A 22,554-nucleotide genomic window follows, 5' to 3' on the forward strand; every position below is an offset into this window, starting at 1 on the left:
AAATGGCTGAGAGCCATCTGAACTACCTTCTTTCTATAAACCAGCACGTGCCACGAAAACAGCAGCAGAGGTTTTCCTCAGCCTCACACTCTCCAGAGTCTTAAATGGTTCAAAGCCCAGGCTATAAACTCCCTATCAGCTGCCATTATTTTATACGAACTGTAAACTCTCTTGGGTCTGACCCATTCCGCTGGGACCCTGTCTCCTATGTGTCAGGCCCATTTCATCAACCACATAGCTTTGGCAGCTGCGAGTTTGCAATCAAGTGTGAGGCTGGGCCATCACCAAAAAAAAAAAAGGGGGGGGGGGGCACGTTTTATGACCAAAGGTTTCAGGATCTAACATGTAATGAAAGATGATAGTTCTGGCAGCATATTCCACTTTGCCTGGTACCTCCTGGCTACAACCTCAGACCCAGCATTTCATACAGCCATGCCATGCAACGCCAAGGAACCTACCTGAAACTCCTCAGCACGAATTCCAAACAATCGCAGGTTAGAACCTGCAGGGTCTGACAGTACATATGAAATCACCCCCTCCAATGGGAGAATAATGGTCTAATTACAGAAACCAGACGTTGAGTGTTTTTCTATTATTCCTCAGCATGGAAGTTTTCCATCAGTCACATAGTGCTAGAATGTGTTACTTTTGTGATTGCTATGTGAAGTTGCTAATGAGTTTCATTTAGAATTTTACACATATATTTTGTCTTGGGGTTTCCAATAACTTCTGAAATGGTCCTAAATATACTACTGGCACTTTGGACTGTGCCTTTGTGTATTTCCCTAAGATTTAATTGTCTTGTACATTGTTTTATGTGTATGTCTTGCTCCACATGATTACCTGGTTCCTGCAAAGGCTATAAAAGAGCATTAGATCCATTAGAAATGGAGTAAGAGACGGGCATGAGCTACCATGTAAGTTCTGGGAACCAAACCCAGGTCCTTTGGAAGAGTAACCAATGCTTTCAACCACTGAGGCATCTTTGCATGCAAAGAAGTTTGTTTCCCATTCCTTCCTCCCTTCCTCCCTCCCTCCCTTCCTTCCCTTGTTTGTTTGCTAGTTGGTTTGTTTGACAAAGCATCTTTCTATGTAGCCCTGGCTGTCCTAGAACTTCGTATGTAGACAGTGCTGGCCTTGAACTCACAGAGATTCACCTGCTTCTGCATTCAGAATGCTGAGATTAAAGGCATATGCTATCATGCCCAGCCTAATTCTTTATATAAAAGTAATCAGTAGAAACTGATACCGGGATGCAGTTTTTCATAAAGATTCTTATGGAAAAAACAGGTAATCTCCCTTGAGGCTGAACCCTCAGCTGCTATGGAAAATGTAAAATCCAAGATCAAGGATAAGGAATTAACTCCTGATCAGTGAAGGCTGGTAAACAGTTGGAAGATGCCATACAGTGTCCAACTACAGCATTCACAGAGACTCCATCCCTCATCTTGAGTTGAAGCTTCCTGGTGGTGCTGAGAAAAAGAAGTCTTTCTTACCCAAGGATAAGCATAAGAGAAAGGTTACATTTGCTGTGCTGAAATACTGTGAGGTGAATGAAAATGCAAAATTAGTTGCCTTTGTCAGGAGTGTCCTTCTGATGAATGTGGTACTGGAGATTTCAGGGTCAGTCACTTTGACAGACGTCACTGTGGCAAGTGTCGTCTGACTTAACTGCTTCAGCAAACCAGAAGATGGGCAATAGTTACAAAAAGATAGGAACTGAAAAATTAAAGATTAAAAATGTCTATTTATTTAATTAGTATGCAGTTTTTATTTGGTCTTTAATAGATGCAGAAATTATATGTGTAGGTGAAATTATATGTTTTTAAAAATATTATGCTTTAAGCATTTAAGTCATTCTGAATTTTTAATGTGTATGCATGATAATGCATGTGTGGACACATAGGGGGCACACATGCATGATAATGCATGTGTGGACACATAGGGGGCACAGGACAACTTTGTGGGACCATTTCTCTCAACCCATCTTTATCTGGTTTATGAGGGTTGAACTTAGATCATTAGGCTTGTACACTAAGCACTTTTACCTGCTGAGCCATCTTGCCAGTCCAAAATACATTTCTTTATGATTTATTATCAGTTAAGTTTTTAAATTGTGTATCTCTATCTCTTATTTATATACCCAGGGATACAAGAAAAACTTTCTCAAGCAAAAGGGGGCCATTGTAAGGTGGCTGTTGAAATTGCCGTTTTCACAGCCCTTGTGGCTGGTACAAACATGCTGAAAAGCATCAAAGCCTGCCTGTTTCTTAAGGAAACAGCTCTGGAGAGTTTGCTGGGTCTAATTTTTCAACTTAACTCCACTAACACATGAGTGAAATTATAACTAATATTTTAAAGGACAGATGGGAGAGACAAGATGGAAAATGATAGCCAGGTAGTCATGTCCTTTGTTTCTCTTTCAGTGCCCTTGCTTACCTGCAGAAGGGATGTTAAAGAGACATGGAGAACACAAGGACAAGGACTATGGACCCAGTCATCAGGTCACTGGAAAAGATAGACTGAGGCACAGAGAAAACGGTGGGCTCTTCACCTTATGATTGGTTTACATAGTCACTGCTGACTGTCTACTGAGCATCACGTAGATATAAGTTCCATAGCATGATGTGGCATTTACCGAGGACATACAACTGGAGTCACAGTTCTGTAAAACTCTAGACTCAATCATGCTTACACTGTAAACAGGAAATGTCCCTCAAGGAGCTTCTTTGACAGCACTTTGAGGAAGTGGCTAGATTCTGAGCGCTCTTAGCTAACTAATGAAGTCACTATTCATAATGTATGGATTCATAATAGAATCAAGAAGTAGTAAAAGGAAGGAATTTAGACATAGTTGAAGGAAGTAGGTCACAGAAACCATATCGTGAGCCCTTTCTGTCTTTCTCTTTCTCTGTCTCTTATCTAGCATGAGATGAAGATGTCCCTCTGCCACACATTGCTGCCACAATGGCGTTCTACCCAAGCACATGAGACCAAGAACCCTCTGAAACCATAAGCCAAAATAAACCCTTTGAGTTGTTCCCATGGGCATTTCAATGCAAACAATAAAAATAAAAACAAAACAAAACAAAACAAAAACAGCTTACAATGACCCATTTTAACCCAAAGAGGAGAAAAGCTGTAAGGAAAGAAAACAGAAGCACCTGGACAGGGCTGATGTGGTGACTGAGAGCTATATGTTCATCTGTCAACCCAAAATAGAAAACAAGAAAGTAGCAGGAGGGGCAAATTCATGGCCTCTCTCTGAGCATCATCATAATTTAATATAGAAGTCATTTCTATACATATTTTAGAATTAATAGGGATTTGATTGAAGAAAAGGTATATGCATCATTTACTTCTCAGACCCTGGCTTAATATCACAATAGCTCAGTCAAGTAAAATGCATACATCTCTATCAGATCTCTCATACAAACCATAAGCATTTGATTTACTGCTCTAGCTACAAATGCTAAAGCCCTGGCTTTAGACTCGGTTACCGACCAGTTTTCATACTCCAGAAATGGACCATCAAGACTCTCTGCCCCAGAAGCATAAAGGCCTTTAGTCTGCTTGTTTCCAAGAGAAGCCCAAACCTGAGTATCTCTAGGACATTTTTCTGCAGGCCCTAAAACACATCAACCCTCTGTTAGAAGTTTATCTTTCTCCTTAAGAGGCACAAGGATATATCTTCAAATATGACACAACTTTAAAATGGAACTCCTGCACTCTGTGTGGCTTTTCAACGCTCTTGGGTACCTTTGTTCACATTCAAAGCAGTGTCTGTGCTAGAAATCTGCCACTTAGTATCAGCCGTCAGTTAACAAAGCATGAAGCATGTCCACATAGGAATGTGTGTGATGTACAAGACTGCACATGTGGGCACACAGACATTTAGATAGACACAGTACAGTTACACAGCTTATTGAAAACAAGCACCTTCAAATATTAATATATAGTTATCCTTAGAACAGCATATAGCACATAGACATTTAAACACATGCTTTTACATATGCATTCAAACAAAACATATACATTATAATTGGTACAGGTTTCTGTCCCTTTATCTTTGACCACTATCATATCTCTAATGGTGTTTATGTTTCCTTTCACCATTTAAGGACTGCATTTCCCTGTGTAATAGATGCTTTCAATTAAGACATGGTCATCTTTCTCGCTGAAAATGACCAAGTTTCTCCCTTTTAGATGCTTTAAAATGTAGGCACTTGGAAATGGGAGAGCTTGGAAACATGAAACCAACTACTGTGTATGGTGAACCCTGGTTTCACTTTGCGAAATACTCTGAGAATCTTTATTTCCTTTAAGTCATTCAAAATTCTACATGGCTGTGCCAACCACTGTCTGCACAGGCCGGTGTCAGCGTCATTATGCCTGATATCATTCAGGTGGGGACAACACTTTACAGACCAGGATGTCACCCAGCAGCAGGCTGAAAACAATCTGTTGACAAGGACATGCACTGACGGTCAAAAGTAGTATTTTACTTTTACAATAAGCACTAACTATCAGTGAGAAGTGGGTTTCAGGCAACTCGTCTGCTTTTTGACTCTCTTTCATTCTTCTCTTTAAAAAAATCCTTGTCGTTATTTGTATAATAAGCCACCAGGACCTGTATTTAGATATACTGGAACAGTAAAAGTGGGGTGCTGGGTAACACACAGAAGCCAATGAAAGCCTGGGTACGTGACCCACTGTAAGTGGCCCAGTGTCAGCGCAGACACATCTCAGGTGCTGCATTATCTGTGTTAAGGAGACCCACAAAGTAATGTGGGCTGTGGACGTAGCTCAGTCATAGAGCCCTTGCCTAGAATGCACAAGCCACAGGGGGAAATAAAAACAAAAAAAACAAAAATGTGGAGTAATGTGATAGTCTATGTGACCTCCCCTACTCTGGTGAAAGGCCTTGCTGGGGGCCACTGAGTGACCTTTTGTATTTTCTTATATTTAGGGATGATCCTGGCCCCTGGCTACTTGCTTGGTGACCAGAGAAGTGAACATACCTGTCCAAACAGACTCATCAGGACTAAAGAATCTGATATGTGCTTACTAAACCACCCTGCAAGCTTCTCTGTCCTTTTTCCAATGTACAGTGACAGACAGAGGCTCCAGGTTTCAACCTAGGGCCTTACAAGGATACTATCCATATCTATCTATGGGTCAGAATCAAACAAAAATGAACATAAAACCCAAACAAACAAACAAAAAGAACCCACCACAGAGTTGAAATCTCAGACCATGGGGCTAAGAAGTGCTGACAGTGTATATCAAAGCTTTATTGTCAGAGTAAAACATCTGTCTGTAGGCAAGACGACCTGTCATAGACTCACTACAGGGACATACTGACTAGAAGCATGTCTGATATGCTGAGCTCCATATACCCCACAAGATCTGCAGTAGCACAGTGTGGTAGGGGCTCCCCAGCTCCCCCAGAGGACATGCCATTCTGAGCTCTTAGAGCCTGTCCGTCCTCAGGATGCAGCTGGCTACCTAAGTGAAGCCTCTCCACACCTATCTAGCAGACCTATTCCAAGAGCTCTGCTTTGATCTGGGTAAACCCCACACTTACAGCCATCAATGCATTGGCACTGAGAGAGACTGCTGGGTATGTGGCTCTCCAGGTGTGGCTTTATCTGGCACTCCACCGGCTCAGCTATTTAGGCCTAGTCTTCTCCATTGGCTTGAAGCTCTGTTCACACCATCTCGGGTAACACATCACATTATTCTTCCTTATAAAAACAAATAAACTCAAATGAGCATTCAGGGTCAGGTCAGCCCTCCGAACATCTCCGTCTCCCCCTCTGATTTACGTACCGCGGTTCCCATCCCACCCCAAGTCACTCCTCAGTCTGCCCACCTTCTCACCTCCGTGGATGTACGTAGCACCAGGAGCTCAGCCTGCTGGCCACCACTGAGTCACTGGGAACACAGCACTGCAGTACCTAGCCCCACCCGCCATGAGCTCTAGCTGTTAAGTCACCACGCTTTTCACCTCCCACCCTACAGGGAAGCCTGCTGTCCTGAGAGGCTGGACAGAAAGGAAAAACAAATGTTTCTATACTTCTAAAGCGTCCCCTCTGACCTGGTGCATCAGAAATTTACACAGTTCTAGAGAACAAGGAGCTGCTCACATTAGTTCCTAGGCGACTCTGCTGCTTGCTTGCAGCAGCTTGGTTTCTAAAAGCGTTCTGGGAAGAGAGAAAACAAACTCCAATCCACTCCAACACTGCCCAAGTTTTAAAATCATGGTCAATAATAAAACTTACAACTCAACAAGGCATCAGACATTTCGTAACAGAGTGTGGAGACGGAGTGTAAGAAAATAGCCAGGCCTCCTGAAGAGCCCGGCTGGGAAGCCGCTCGACTAAACTACAGTCTCTTCTGTTCCTCATCCCTACCTGCAAGAGCAGGCCTTCTTGACTTCAAATCCCAACATTACAACGACAGCCCCTTGCAAAGAACTGACAGTCTGGTCATTTGAAGCCCACTAAGCAAAATGCAGAGCGAGTTTGCAGGAGAAGAGTTAGTTACAGCTAACACAGACAGGAAGGGGAAATGGGAAGCCTTCTGAGGACCGAGGGCTGCTATCTTTCATGGATAGCAGTTAGGATGCAGATATCTATACTGACCCAATATGCCATAGGGTTCTATTTTTTTTTTTGTCTGTTATAATCTGTTTATTGGGTGATTTAGCCAGAGACCCTTATATAACACATTTCTGTTTTGAATGTAGCAACATGCTTGGCATCACACTCATAAAATTCAGACGCCCCACAGCATGTCCCATGGGCGACCCCTCAGCATCCTTCCTTGCAAGGTTTGTATGTAAGAGGTGTAGAAACAGGTGCTGCCCCTAGCAAGAGTAAAACAGACCCAGCCGTCAGCTTTCCCTCCGTGCATACACTGCTCAGCACACTCTGCTACACACTCGGAGATTGCAGAAAATCGTTTCATCCTGATTGTAAAATATCACAGGAGGCTGAGCTATCAGGGGCGGGAGTCCAGTTTTCTAAGACCAAACACACAGGAGTTCACTCCGGTCTTCCAGGGCAGCGTAGAGGGACACCAGCTCTGCACTGGAGTATTGTGTACACGACCCCTCACATCTGATTTCCTTAACAAAGAAGCAGCAGAAACCGCACTGTTTGCCTGGCCAGCAAGCACATACTAACCCAGCTAGAGCTGAGGACCTTCCATTCATGCTAGCTCAACAATGTTATTACATAAAGAATGAGTCTTTCCAATGAACCCTGCAACTGGAAAAACAGCACTTTCTGCATAGTTTAAGCCAGTCTACTAGGGGCATTTACCCCTCATGAATCAAGCCACAGAGAAATCCCAACAGCCTATTCTCTTAGGATGCTTTCGCTACCAAGTTAATTTCCCTTTTGCTTGACAAGAAATAATTTCAGTTAGCTACAAACTACACAGAGCATGCACAGCTGCCAGCAAGCACCCCAACGCTGTTGGCTTTCAGCTCCATGTTTCCTGCGTTGCCTAAGAAATAGGAGGGGGGAGTGGGAGGAGGAAGAGGAGAAGAGAGGGGACCGGCTATCTATGAAATACTTACAGCCTCTGAGTCTTCAACTCCATGCAGGTACAAATTGTCATACATGGAGGTCTGATAGTCCACAGCACCTCTTTTAAGGCAAAAAACAAAACTGCTGCAGAAACCACAGCTAGAGCTTTAAAAAAAATAATAATAATAAAATTAAAAAGACCTCTTTGGAAGAACTGCGCTGCCTTATCAATTCCTGTGGATTTACCAGGCAAGATGTTATTCATTCACATCATCCAGGGCGAGGTTATCCCCAGAGACATGCAGACCTGGCATTTTATCTGCCTCTCCAATACAGAGCATAAAAAGCAAAAGCCTTCCTCAAGCACAGACTGGTGACAGAGCTAGGAAAAAGGCCTCTGATTGGCTCAGCTTCCCTGCTTCAGTCAGCTGAAGAGCGTTCCCTGAGAGAGTGGAGGGTGACTCCGAGCATCCTATCCAGCACAGAGATGCTTCCTGTTTCAAACACATTGCTAGTTCTACAACGCACACTCAGCAGCCGCTGAGAGGCTGTCTGGATGTTTAGGAAGGAGGGCTATCAGATGCTCGAGTCACAGACATCCTCTTGGTTAAATGTACAGCTCGAGGAAGGAGCAAAGGGGAGGTTTTATTTTTGATTATTTCATGAAGACAGGCATAGGCAGACACCAGTCTCCATCCAACAGATGTACTTTGCAGAGGCGATTTAAGTTAAGGGACACTAAGTTGTATAGAAAAAAATTAATCTAAATGAAGGGAAGTAGATAAAATACTGGATGGTAAGATTTGTGGCATTTCTATGGGAAGAGTTTTCAATATTTTCACCAATGTCTCTCTCTGCCTTGTGTCACGAGTGAATCTGCAGAGGTAGCCAAAACCTCTCAACTTTTAGACGGAAAACCCAACGTTCTTTCAGTTGCATTTATTTAACACTTGTTTTAAGTAACAGACTAAGCTTTTGTGAGAATCTTCCCTCTGCCTCTGCTTCCTGTACCTTTAACAATCCGGGACACTGCTAATCCTTCCCCACAAGTCACACAGGAAGGTCTCACCCCAACCCTCTACTTTCACACTACGCTCACACTGACAGAGGACAAATTCTACAATGAGGTCACCTGAGATCGAGTCCCCCCACTTACCTAATGGCTGTCTGTTTGCCAGTAATGGATCGCAGCCTGACCCAGGAAAACCTACAGCTCACTCTAAAAAGATTCCGGCTAAATCTGGGAAGAAACTGGTGAGGGGCAGATCGCATTGTCTCGAGAAGCTGCATGAATCACAGGGTAAGAAATAACCCAGCAACTCTGTACCGGCTTTCCACTAACTTGCCATCTGACCTGGGCCAGCCAAGCACTGCCTCTGCGGGCTTCAGTTTCTTTGACTGTGATACCGAAGAAAGAAATAACACAAAGAAACTTTGCAGCTCTCAAGTGCGACATAAACACTTACCAGTGACAACCCTGCTTTGTCAGCCGGACGTTATTGGCTGTAGCTCACAGAGAGTCATGGGCCCAGACCTGGGAAAGGAGGTCATTTTCCCAGCCAATGTGAAAAGCCTAAGTCTGGAACAACAAACCAGATCATCAAAAGTGACCCAAGAACTACCAGAGGCGAGAGTAGCACATCCCTTCCTCCCAGTCTGTGATGGCCCACCCACTGATGGCTTTCAGTCACCCTTGCAGATCTCAATAGCTAATCACTTCTAAACCTAGAAAATAACAAGGCAACCTGGGTCCTCCTGACTCCCTAGATGGCCAACTCACACGGGATAGCTAACATCTTTGAGTCTGTATCTACCCAGAGGACAGCAGGAAAAGAGGTGTGGTCCCTTTTCAGAATTGACCAGAATGGGTGAAACGCACCCTGCTGGATCAACTGCCCCGCTACATCTGGCTGCACCTAGCACTACCTGCTAATGTGGACGTACCGCCTAAAAGGCCAGTTGTCCAGAGCAGGGGCTTCATGAGCCACTTGGACAACAGTCTACCATCCGACTCACATTGGCTTGTCCGTACAGAGGTCCAGAGTCAAGTACAGCAGCTAGGTTACTCCCTACAAACCCATGCCCAGCTCAGGAAGGGTAGGAGCAGACTGTGGCAGGTGGAGGCCGCCTCTGCCTGCTTCCCAGGAATTAGAGAAATATGTCAGACTCGGAATCACAAACCAGTAAGGGACCCCAGTAGTCATCCAATCCAGACATTTTTTTCTTACACAGGAAGGACAAATTGATGTCTTCAAAGCCTGTACTCTATACATATCTTCTCAGCTTGTTTTCCATGTCACTTGGAGTGCCCTCTTTTTCACCTGGCCCTGTCCCCCAAGTGGCACAACTGCAGTTTAGCTCTTTCTGTCTCTCCCGCTCCATCCTCTCCTCTCTCCCTTCTGTTCTCTTCCTTCTCCTGTTACACGGGGTCTTACTTTGTTGCCAAGGTAGCCTCAATCTTGAGATCTCCCTCTGCCCACCTCCTGAGTTCTGGGATTGTATGCCCGCACCAACACAGTCAATGCTCCTCCCCCTCCTTTCATTACAATTCTGTGTGTATATGTGGTGTATATTCATTTGTGCATATGAATATGTGTATGTGTGTGCTGAACCCATATTCAGAAGATCCTTGGTGAGGGACTTGTTTCTGGGACTCTTGGGCATCAACAAAAAAAGAAACTTAGAACTGTAGAAGGACTTGGGAACTGACCATCTCTGTCCCCTTGTGCTTTGCCTGGCTTTGAAGTTCTGAAAGGTCCCTCGAAGCTTCCTGTTTCACACCTTCCCAAGTTTCCAGCTTTCGATGAAGGAGTCCAGTGGTTCCATCAGGTTCAAATGCCAAGAGCCAAATTTTAAGGATATATCCCCAACAGCAAGAAGTGCAAAGAAACTAAGGATGGGACTCTCTGAGTTTTGCAGGCTGAAAGGATGACAAAGAAGCCACTTCCTCCTCTGATCTCCTGCCTCAAATTAAACTGGGATTCCCACAAAGCTCCGAGGCTTATCATGCATCTGTATTCCCCAGTGTCACCCCTGTCTCTCACTGCTGAATGGCTTCCAATACCACAGAGCCTGCCACAATTTGAGGGTGCTCTCCTGACGAGGTTTCCACAAACCCATTTCCTGTTACCTCTCCATACAATCATTCAGTGTCAGGCTCAAAGTCAGAAGGTTCTTCACAAAGGCATCACCTGTATGCTTCTGTCTATAAATCCCACATGGCTCTTGGTGAGCTGCTTGTTAGGATTGACAAATGTCTCAACTGTTTCGGTAAGGTGGAGGAAATGGTAGGGCCCTTACCAAACCACCTGATACATATAATAATCTCCATCTGGACATGGTGATCTATGAGAAGTTACCTTCTTTACCAAAGGCTGAGCCTTGTGATTCAGCAAACCCATGTGTTTTTCTGGAAAATAACAGGCCCAGTATTTTCATTCTTGAATGTTTGGTTAGGACGGCAGAGGAAAACGAGAAGGCGAGAATAAGGTGGTACGCTATGGATTGTGGGTAACAGTGAACAAGGCAGTTGGAACAGTTTTTGAAGTTTTAAAAGAAATCGATACTCATTTTTTTTTCTGCCAGATTTCTCTGAAATCTAAATCTTCTATGCCAATGTAATTATATATTTTATGGCAGGATTCTGAGAGGTCCAGAAAGAGGAGACAGGAAGAATGTTTGGAGCCAGCACACCCAGCCTTCCTGTTGGCTCCATGGACTGGAATAGCCCTGGGCTTATACTGCTATTTTGACAACACTTGTGATCTGCTAACTGACTTTCTCCTCTTCTCTGCAAGTATTCCTTGCCTCTAGATCTCTACTCATCAGTGCAAGCATGGCTTCTGTGGCTTTGACTCTGCTCTGACTTCCCAGGACAGGCAGTAGCAACACAGCAGAAAGGGGAATAAGCAAAGATAAATTTAAAATCAGACATCAGATTCCGCATCTTGTAGGGCTTTTACTATAGTCTTCTGTTTGTCCTCACTACCCAGGCACGTTCCCGGATCCCTCTGGACCTCATCTGTAACTATAAAGGTAACGGGTGAGTTCTAGAACTGACGATCTAATGTGACACATGTAAGGCACAGGGGACATGGAGTGAAAGGCTTGGCTTTTGTTGAAGTTAAGTGGAGCAGAAGCAGAGCTGTGTAGGCTGCGCCCTGGAAGCTCATGTACAGTGTACTGTACACAGTGACAGCTTCTACAACCCTTTGCCTATGGGGTAGATTTCCAAATATGTGCACCCGATACAGGCCTGATCCCGTCAGTCCCCACTTAGGTCCCTGTGCGGTTACCAAAGCTGAGGCGAGCATCCTGCCTCCTGTTGCCCTACTTAACTTCATGCCAGCTCCTTTCGGCTGCCTACCTGCTTTATCTGGCCTGGCTGATGGCTCCTTATGCTAATGTTGGCACATTCGCTGGAGTGCCTCTACCTCCCAGCACTCCCTGCTCTCTGGGCCTCTGGTGGGCCCTCCTGATCTCATGTTAGCCTCTCCAATTGCTTGACTTGTTACCCCCAACACCTCACCCCATAGCCTAGGAAACCACCCTCAGGAAGACCCTGTAACAAATGCTACTGCTGATCATAACCAGAAGTTGAGAGGAGGGTGGAAAGGACAGAAGGAGCAGAGAGGCAAGGATAAAGAGGCAGGGATGGAAAACTCTTGAGATACCCCAGGTAGACTTCACACACCAGCTCCCCTCTTCCCTCTATGCTTGATGGCTTCAGGAGAAAATACTTTATAATTTATAAAAAAGTGAGTAAAGGTAGGGTATATAAAATAAAAATACCTGTGGCCTACTCGACTTGCCAGAAAGTGGCAGATTCCTCTATGATTGACATATTACTCAGAATCTCATACCTTCTCAAATTTTTGTTAGGGGAAAAAAAGTTTATCTCTTGGAAAAAAAAATCCCATAATGCCTCAATTTTTCTGAATGCTATATTATTTATTTTTCAAAGTATACCCAGGAGATTATTTCATAGCTCTCCTCCCTGTCTCCTACCTACTGTTACTAAGGTTCCAATTCCAGCTTCAGCTGTCAGCCAGACTGCTCTTCACTGCCACAGTAAGAGCAGGGACACTAAGATCAAGACAGACTGCAAAGCCAACTGGAAGATGACAGGCTACTATGGACGTACTGAAGCAAGACCTGGACCAAGGAGATACCTGAGAAGCTCTCACCTTTGGAGAAACACTGATGAGAAATGGGGAGTAATTCCTTTATCTGTAAAGCTTCAGAAGGAGTAGGAGGCAGGAAGAGAACAGCCCTGCTCCCTCAGCAAAGCAGAGATGAATCTGCCACCAGAGTACTACTTGGTGTGGTCCAGACCCCCTCCCACCAACGTGGGGCTTCTTCCATCCTATGATTCCAATTCCAGGTTTGTTCCTGAGGATAAATGGTTTTGGATTGGATTCAGTTTTAACATTAAATTTGTGAAATTTCCTATTTTGTTACTACTTTTAGGAAATGTATGTATGTATGTGTGTGTGTATATATATATTTCCTCCCTTTGAGGAGAGTTTTTTCTCTTTAACTTGATAACCGGCAAGAGTCCATACATTCTTGTACGACACCCAAAACCTCTTCCAAAAAAAATAATAACCAGATTGTGCTGGCCCTATTAAGTCTTTTAATGCCTTCTCACTATTTTGGAATAAAGACCAAATCCTGAACATGAATTACCATAGTATTTTATTTCTTGGATTCCTCATTCTGCACTCTCTTCTGTGTATAGCCAACCCAGAGTCCTTGAACATATCCATTGCCAACCATAACCAGGGTTTGTCTATCCTCACCCCTTACCCTGAACTCTACTTCCTCCCATGAGCACACACAGATGAGAATGATACATAAAGTCTATAATTCACTGAGTGCTATGGTATCCTGACTGGTATTCTGTTGCTATGAAGAGCCACCAGACAACTCTTATAAGGAGAAGCATTTAATTTGACCAGCTTAGTTTCAGAGGTTTGGTCCATTATTGTCATGACAGATACCACACTGGCAGACATGGTGCTGGAAGAACTAGGAGTTCTATGTCTATATTCACAGGCAACAAGGGAGGGCCACTGGTCCTAGCTTGGGCTTTTGAAACCTCGAAGTGACACACTTCCTCTATCAAAGCAACATCAACAAGGCCACACCTCCTAAACCCTCTCAAATAATGCCACTCCCTAATGACTAAGAATTCAAACAAATGAGCCTATGGGGGCCACTCTTAGTCAAACCATCACATATAGGAAGAGACTCTAACACCTTAAACATCAACATGGTCCCATTACCAAGCATAGTATCGTGTGTGTGACTAGCTTCCCACAAATCCAATAGTTCATGACTGTCTTGGACCTTTAGCTGTCAAAACAGTATAGTGACCAACAAAACAAGCTCACAAAGTAAAATGCGGGAGTTTGTTTGGTTCGTGTTGCTTTTAGGTTTTTGGGCTTGTGGTTTTTTTTAAGCTAAGGAAACCTAGAACATGAATATCTCTCATTAAATTGCCTTTATGCTCTTGCTGAGAAGCAGGGGTCTGTTCAGATCCAAATGCTTACAACTCATATAACCTAGTATGGTACTGGTGTGCCATTTTAGCAACATATTTGTTTCAAAAGAAGAATAGCTGACAATACATCAATGGAAAGTGTTTTGGGACAGTTGTTGTTTGTTGTTTGGATAATAGAAACAATATCTCACCAACTTTCATGTTTCCACACTTAGCTGCTGATGTTCCCCTCTGTCTGGAAGGCTGACTTCTTCACTCTGCAGTCCAGTCCCTGACTTTTTCCAAAGCACTTCTCTCACAAGTAATAGTACTTCTAAACCTGCTCTGGCCTCCACTCTTCTGCACCCCTGCTGGTGGTCCAACCACACCTCAGGATGAGACTTCCGGCAGATGTATTTCTTTGTAATAAGATGAAAACTCCAAAGCAAGCTTTATGTCCTGCTCAGCTTTACACACCACATGCTTTATTCCACAGAAAAGTCTCAGCAAATATCAAATCTAAGACCTGAACTGCAAATGCAGACAGCTACATTTTAAACCCGAGTCCATTCTGCCTAGGTAATCATGCAGTCTTGTCTCGTAGAGACTAGCCAGTAAGTCTAAAGAGAAGTGGATGAGATAGGAATTTATAGGTCAATTTTAGGGCTACTTGGAAATTAGAAAACTAATCATAAGCTGGAAAAATCTGTGTGAGAAACTTAGATCTGAGTTGGGCTTGTGTGAATGTAGGAGCTCTTCTTGGGTAGACCAGATGTACAGATGGGACACTAATGGGAGATGAACAGTTATGAGGGAGCTAGAACCGAAATATTTCCCTAAATGTAATTTTGGAGAAACACTTATGTGCCATCAGGAAAGCCATACCACATACCCCTCAAAAGCAAACTCTGTGGCTTAATTGTCCTTTCACTGACCTAGCGCCTAATACAATAACAGGCAATTAGCTGAAGCACCAAAAAGCAGTAGAACAAAGTGACTGAAGGTAGCATGACAGATAAATTCTGCAAAGAAAATTCTGCAATAAGGGGACTGTGTATCTCAAGTTCTGTAGGCATACTTTGTGCAGCTTTGGGTCCCCAGCATGCTAAAGCCCCAAAGGGAAACAAGAAGTTCTGTCTAACTCCAAAACACTGACCACCAAACACCAACACCGAAACACTGGAGTGAACCCAACTGCTGGACATCCACAGGATCATCTCAGGCAACTGATCAGCCTTAGCCTTCCAGCTGACTGTTCTCAGTGTCTGCCACTCGCTGGGGCACCAAAAGGGAATGGTGGCTCGGGCAGACTGCTGAGCTGTGAGCCCTATTCTTATATGTGACAAAGACAACTAAAAGCCCTAGCAGTTCTTTTGCATTTCTTCCATTTTACAATAAAGCCAGTTCCATGTCCAAGCACATGGTTCTCCAAGTTGAAACCCACCATCTTCCACTGCCTCTGCTGCACCAGATGTTGATTGTGCTCTCACCAAAAGCCTGGAAACAAAAGTGTCATGTGCAACTACACGCCACACCCCAAAGATGGGAATGTCTGCAGCTTCTGGAGGACCTCACACTAATCATGGAGAGCTAACAGAATAAAGAAACTCATTTGTCCTGCCTAAAAAATAAAATGCAAAGATGCAGAGAATACTGAGGGAATGGCCAACAAATAGCCAGCCCAACTTGAGACCTATCCCACGGGTAAGCACCAATCCCCGATGCTATTAATCATACTGTTTTGCTTGCAGATGGGAGTCTAGCATAACTGCCCTCTGAGAGACTCTACCCAGCAGCTGACTGAAAGAGATGCAGACATTGGATGTAGGTTGGGACCCCTTATGGCAGAGCTGGGGGAAGGATGGAAGGCCCTAAAGGGGATAGGAACCCCATAGAAAGACCAACAGTCAACTAGCCTGAACCTCTAGGAACTCTCAGAGACTAAGCCACCAGCTAAAGAGCACACATGGACTGGACTGAGGTCCCCAGCACATATGTAGCAGACATACAGCTTAGTCTCCATGTAGATCCCCCAATAACTAGAGCAGAGGCTCTCCCCTAAAGCTGTAGTCTGATTGTAGTATTCCCCCAACAGGGCTGCCATGTCTGGTCTCAGTGGGAGAGGCTTAATCCTACAGAGATTTGATGCACCATGTGAGGAGGAAACTTGGGGAGGCCCATCTTCTCAGAGAAGGAGAGGGGGATAGGCAAGGAACTCTATGAGGGGAGTACTGTAAGTGGGCAGTGTTTGAGATGTAAATAAATAAATAAATAAATAAATAAATAAATAAATAAATAAACAAACAAACAAATAAACAAATCTCCTACATTGTTAAGTGAAAGGCAATTCTATTCTATTACAATAACTTCTAGAAGGATGGGGAATTTTTCATTGCAGCAGTTTCCCTAAACCAGCCATATTTTTAAAAATTATATATGTGTCTGTGATATATATATGCCCCAAAACATAGAGGTAATTTGAAAACATGCCTAGAAAACCAAACCCGGATTTGGAGAAAGGCAACCCTCTACATTATACTATTTCCTCTCATTTTTATTTCACAAAACGCTAAAGCATCTAAAGATGGTCATGGACAGCAAATCCCCACGTGCCCTCTGTGCACATCAGACACAGAATGAGAGCTTGCGTATTTTCTGAAAAAAACAAACAAACAAAAAACGTTGTGCATGATGGGGGTGGGGGTTGGTTACACTGATTTTTTTAGAAGCCCTGATAAATGAGTTCAGAGAAACGCTTCTGCTGGAGCTGCTTAGGTAGGTCACTACAAAGAGACAGTAGCCATCTTTTAGCAAAGCCCCTGGGGACCTGCTCTGGAAGATTTGGGTTTTCAATATCACTTGTGTTAATTCCCAGTCTGCTTGGTCATTTCCTCTGCAGCACTAGACGGGACATTTGTAGGAGCACTGAGTCCAAAGCCTTTTCCTCAAGAGGCACGAATGGAAGCAAAGCGAATTACTCAGACTAAATTCCAAATCTCAGAAGTAGTTCTCACATCAACTATTCAAGAAAAATAATGGCACTCTCCATAGAAGATAGTGCAAGTTGGAGATGAAGTAACAATTAAAGCACAGTTGCCTTGATAGAACATAAGAGAATACACACCATGACCCAGTAACGTCTTATATAAGTGTGTGTCTCACAAGCACTAACAAAACTTTAGTAACACGCTTGCTCACACATGCATTTACAAAAGTATTTGTCACTGCATTGTAACAGAACATGAATTCTCACACGTTTAAAAGAATTTGAAATAACCAGACCCAAATAAATATTTACATATTGTATGCCTTATAGCAAGCACCTCTGGCTCACTGGATGTCTGAATTCTGTGTGGGAGGGGAAGCTATAAATACTACCTGACCCGATGATCATGAGTGCCTCTGAAATCTATTTTCTTATCACCTGCGAGAGGCAACCACTTCATAATTTTTTAAAACTGGTAGTTTAAGCAAATTATTTGTAATAGTTCTTTTAGTTAATCTTTCAACCTCATATTAGGTTGAAATAAATAGACAACAACATCACAAGATGGCTGAGTGAGGGTCAATGGAACCACTGCCTGGTTATCCTGCTCCCTATAGCTCTCTGAGGGCCCCATGAGCACCGATGGGCTATGTCAACATGCTTTGAGCAGTAGTGCTTTAAGCAGTAGTACGTAGAGCAAGATGCTAGCACACACTAATTATCTATCCCAGGAAGTTCAATAATACATTGGTGGGGTTCTCAGAGTACTAGCAGCAGGCACGAGACTAGAAATATTGTTGGTAACTGTTCAGATTTTCGTCCTTTAATGAGAAAGCACAAGTGTTTCTCAACTGGTCCCCTTCACAGCTCTCCCTTTGAAAGTTTTAAATTCAAGGGCAGTGTCAGGCAGATGGTCCATGGGGCTTCTTACTTGGACAGGAAGTCATTAACCAACACAGCAACTTTGACATCACTATTTTACCCTCAGTTAAGTGAACCAACTGTTTAAAAAGTGAGGCTCAGAAGGAGAGGGAATGAACAAACCACTTCCTAACCGGAAGCTTTCCACTCTTTGATAGCTGTTGCTGCATTCATCTGACATCCAACTGATCACATAAGGGGAGAGACATCAGAAACCAGGAATGCTTGCTGACAGCACACAACCCTGAACCTTTAAGAGAGTAAACCCCGTGTAGTCGCTCAATGCCTTCGTTCAGTAGGCTGAGGCCAGCCTTGGCTACAGTGTGAATCGGAGGTTAGCCTAGGCTACATGAGACCCTGCCACAAAAAAAAAAAAAAAAAAATTATTTTTCATTGTATTTGTCCTCCAATTATCTGTCTCATGCTCCTTGTTCCACAAGTGTCTCAGTTTACCTGTATTTCAGGTTCACTTTCCTTGCTAGCAATGACTCAAAGCAATGTAAGCTTAGAAGGTCAACTGAAATTCGCTCCCCCCAATCTTCTCTTTGCAGACTGACTCAATATAATGAGCTTCCCAATGGCTAACTCTTACAGAAAATACTTGCCTTTAAAGCACTCAAAGGGTGTCTCCTTTTAATTTTAAAAGTAGAGTGTGTTCTAAAAGAGGTATCATTGAAACCCTGAGACAGACTCTAATAAAAATATGTGGTCTTCTTACCGAGATGTGATTGCTGTTATTTTGGTATTCTTTCTGCATATTTTTTTAACATTTAGAAAGTGCTCTGTATAAACTTTTACATTCTATCAATAGCAATATTAGCATATTCTCAACTTATTAAAACCTCCTCCTAATAAGCATAATGTGTCAAAATTTTATTATACAACATATATGGGCACACCATGCCGTTCCATTGTTTTAAATACAAAACCGTCTGAATTATACTTGTCTGCAATTCAGATTATTTTTCTGGGCTATATTCCCAGATATGCTTTGGCCAAAGATTAGGTGCATTTTAAGCCTCTTGATCACACTGCCAAATTTTGCATGGAAAAATTGTACCGATTTACATACCTATTAGCTCAATATGGCATTCCACCCCTAGCCCCATCATCAGCTATGAGATGAGTAGGGAGTTCAGATCTAGTTGTTTTTTTATCTTAACGTTACAACTGCCTACGCATCATACTTGACATCTTTTCTTGAATCAGTTTGTTTTTCTGGGTATAGTTTTTAATCTGCTAACTTGCTATGGAATAAATTGCATGTTACCGAAGTTTTCAATTTCAGCTGTGCTAATAAGTAAACACACGTGAATATATACAATGTTTTCATAAGTATGGCTAACTTAGTTTCTCCGAGTGAGGAACGATCACATCTAAACACTATAGACTTTAGTTGCTTTCTAAAAAAACTATGGGAAAAGCCTATTAAGGCCATCAGACATGACAGATCATAGAGGTGCTTTTGGAGATGTTTAAAATTCCTCTTGTAGTCCAGAAACTCAAATACTAAAGACTGTATAACCCATGTTTTTTAAAAAGCCTATGACTATTCTGTTGAGCATCTGACTGAGAAACCGCTGGCTTAGGATTATTCTAGTTTGATATCATGTGCATTAAATGAATGGGCATACAGCCATCAGTATATGAGCAAGACATTTGTTTTTTATTCCCAAAAGTACAATTTTGCTCCACGGTTCTGACCATACATCCGTGTAGTCTCCTTTCTACAGAAGAAGGAAGTAACCTAAACGATGATGCACCCAACGTCTAGCTGAAGTGCTTACACGTTATACGATGAGCACACCTGGTATGAATGGTCAAGCCGCCAATTCTTTCAGTATGGAGAATCTTCTGTAGTCTGTGGGCCAGGCATATGGGTCCCTATTAATTGCTGATTTACAGTGATGTTTACACAAATATAAACCTCCAACCCACCTTGAATCCTACACTAATCCTTAAGCTGCCAATTATGCTCCTGAGACCCATCTGTGGCTACTGAAGGCGGTGTTGTGTGTGGCATACTCCACCTGAAGTGGCAGGTGCTTAGCTCTCCTCACTCTTCAGACTAGGTTGTCTAACTCTCCCAGGGGGGTAAAGAAAAGGAGGCTGTCTGCCTGTCAACAGTGGCATAAGCCACTGAACTAGTATCTACTAGCAGAATAAAAGCCCAGGCAATTTAGCTGTGCCAGACTGGAAGTGGTAGCTACCAACAACCCCTCACTGGGTGGGACAGGCAGAGGGAACAGAGCAGGACCACATCAGAGGTCTGATCACCAGCACGGAAGCTCTTCGAGAGTTATTTTCATGTTTCCTCCTTCTTGGAGGTGCTGAATGTGGGCCACTCCAACCACCACAGAGCCCACCCTGGGAGAAACTGATGGGAGAGAAAGCTAAGTGCTGACAAGCTGCAAGTACAGTAGCTGTTGGGTCAGAGGGCACGGGTGAGCCTGCGACCAGGACAAGTTTGCTACTGGGAAGCACTCGATTTCCCAGCAAGGAAGCAAGGGACAGGTTTTACTTTGGTGAATGAGATGAAGGTTCAAATGAATTCTTGTGTCCTTTCTGAAAAAGAATCACCACCATGCTTCAATATCAGTATGCCAACCAAAAATGGACAATTGTTGGGCAAGCTATTTGAACTTAAAACCTTTGGTTGCAATAAATATTCCATATGGTATACAACTGCAGTCCAGTGGGTACTTCAACTGGCCAGCTCAGTTGAAGATGCTTTGTCTGACTTTGGGTTGTTTCTTCCACGGACATCACCCTTAAAAATAAAAAGCCTCAGGCCAGGGAAAACCAAGATGTTACTAAGCACCATCAGCTGTGCTGAAGCATTCCAAAGGGAGGGAGTCTCTCGGTGCTTTGAGCTAAATTAAAGGGGCATTACTGGCAAGTCCACCAGCTCTGGTGCCTGTCAGTAGCAAACAGGACGCACACCCAAGACGGCAGTCACAAGGTCGCACCTTCACACCTCAGCACCGGCAAGTGTCACCGAAAACCACCACGGCCGCCCTCTCGCCCCTCTTCCATTATTTTAACCTTCTAAATTTAGTGCCACTTCAGAAGCCGCTGACTCGGATAACTGAGTAAGGGTGTGCGGGAGAGTGATTCACAGGGCTGATGGGACCTACCAACCTCAGCACCTCCCCTTTCGTAGATTGCCATTTACAGTGACAATGATGACTCTCTCGATATGCTTCCATCTTCTGCTGCTCAGGAGAACCTTGCTAAACAAATCTCTTTACATATGTCCATCAGAGATGGGGCTTCTCTTTTAAAATTTTGAGTTTACAAGATCTTTTTGAAAATGTTCTCTTCCTTACCAAATAATCTATCACCAGCTAAAACACGACAGTCTGAAAGGCCGGACGATGGGGGGTACAGTTAAAACAATCTAGAAGTCAGAGTAAATTAGAAATCTTCCTCAAGTTATTGTCGTTGATAAACTGTACATTAATGTCACCATGTACTTTCCCCCCAAAGAATAATCGAAGAGGACAACAGACAAGAGGATAATAAACACAAAATCCAGTCCAAGGATGAAACAGTTATGACTCTAACTGCCTTCTCAGTACCACTCCTTCCTCAGTTCCCACCCACGGGTCCCTCCAGGCCTTAACTGCCTCTGCCTAGATTCAGCACATGAGCTTTTCCCATTGTCACCAACTCACATAGAGTCAAAAGCCTTTCCGGTGCTATGCTGAGGTAGCTAACAGATTGATGAAGGAAATCCCAGTTACTTACTTACGGAGATTACCTCAGGCTGCCTTCCAGCCTCTCACTTTAGTCAGTTTGAGCCATTATTAAAAAAAAAAAAAAAAAAAAAACCTTCTGTAAACTGGAAGGTAAAAAAAAGCAAAGACTTAGCAAGGCAGTGGTAGCTCACACCTTTAATCCCAGCACTCGGGAGGCAGAGGCAGGAAGATCTCTGAGTTCGAGGCCAGCCTGATCTTATAGAGTGAGTTCCAGGATAGCCAGGGCTACACAGAGGAATAAAGGAAAAAGCAAAGACTAATTTCTCTCACCTTTAGAGACCAAGATAGAGGCATCAGCATATTTGGTGTCCCGTAAATGCGTATTTTCTGATATGCAAAGGCATAACTAGCAGTTTGAAGATGGGTGTGGGCTTCAAGGTGGGTTTCAAGGCCACCTGCAGTTACATATTTTTGGAAACTTCACTGTAAACCAGATAATAAAAGAGTCCACAATCCCTGGCCTATAGACTGCACATGGCGTTCGGAATGGAAGGTAGTGACAGTTTGGAAATTCATAACAGGTGCCTACTGTGCTTCTCCTGGAGCCCCAACAGGACACAGAAAGGAAGCTCTGATTATTTTTCTTTCTCTTCTCATAAGGACACTAACCCCCTCCCCCTTCCCTCTCCTTCTCCCTCTCCCCCTTTCTCTACCTTTCCTTCCCTGGCCTCCCTTTCCAGCCATAAACCCAGGTTGGAATGTCCTTCATGGCCGTATTGAGAGAGTATATCTATCCCTACCTACTGGCCTACAAGTCTTCATTTGTTCCATATTCTTCCTTTATCCTAATCTGGCCTTCATCTCTACCTCTTACTCAAACTGCTCTCACCAGGATCACAGGTAATCTTGGTCACTGTCAGTCCT

The 22,554-nt window shown here is 43.5% G+C and overlaps 1 protein-coding gene across 2 annotated transcripts in view; it reads right to left on the bottom strand.

Moving 5' to 3' along the window:
* CACNB4 (calcium voltage-gated channel auxiliary subunit beta 4) overlaps positions 1-22,554 on the bottom strand; it is a gene marked incomplete at both ends in the record, with an annotated part of 243,661 nt that overhangs the window by 123,200 nt on the left and 97,907 nt on the right. Inside the window, one exon of one of the 2 annotated variants that reach the window (XM_080927133.1) lies at positions 7,589-7,633. The exons of the other annotated variant lie outside the window; for it this stretch is intronic. Within the exon in view, the coding sequence (XP_080783259.1) occupies positions 7,589-7,633 (45 nt within the window). Of the gene's footprint in view, positions 1-7,588; positions 7,634-22,554 lie in introns of those variants that run through there. 2 annotated transcript variants of the gene reach the window in all.

This window comes from Micromys minutus, assembly GCF_963924665.1.
Source record: "Micromys minutus genome assembly, chromosome: 13".
NCBI lineage: Eukaryota > Metazoa > Chordata > Mammalia > Rodentia > Muridae > Micromys > Micromys minutus.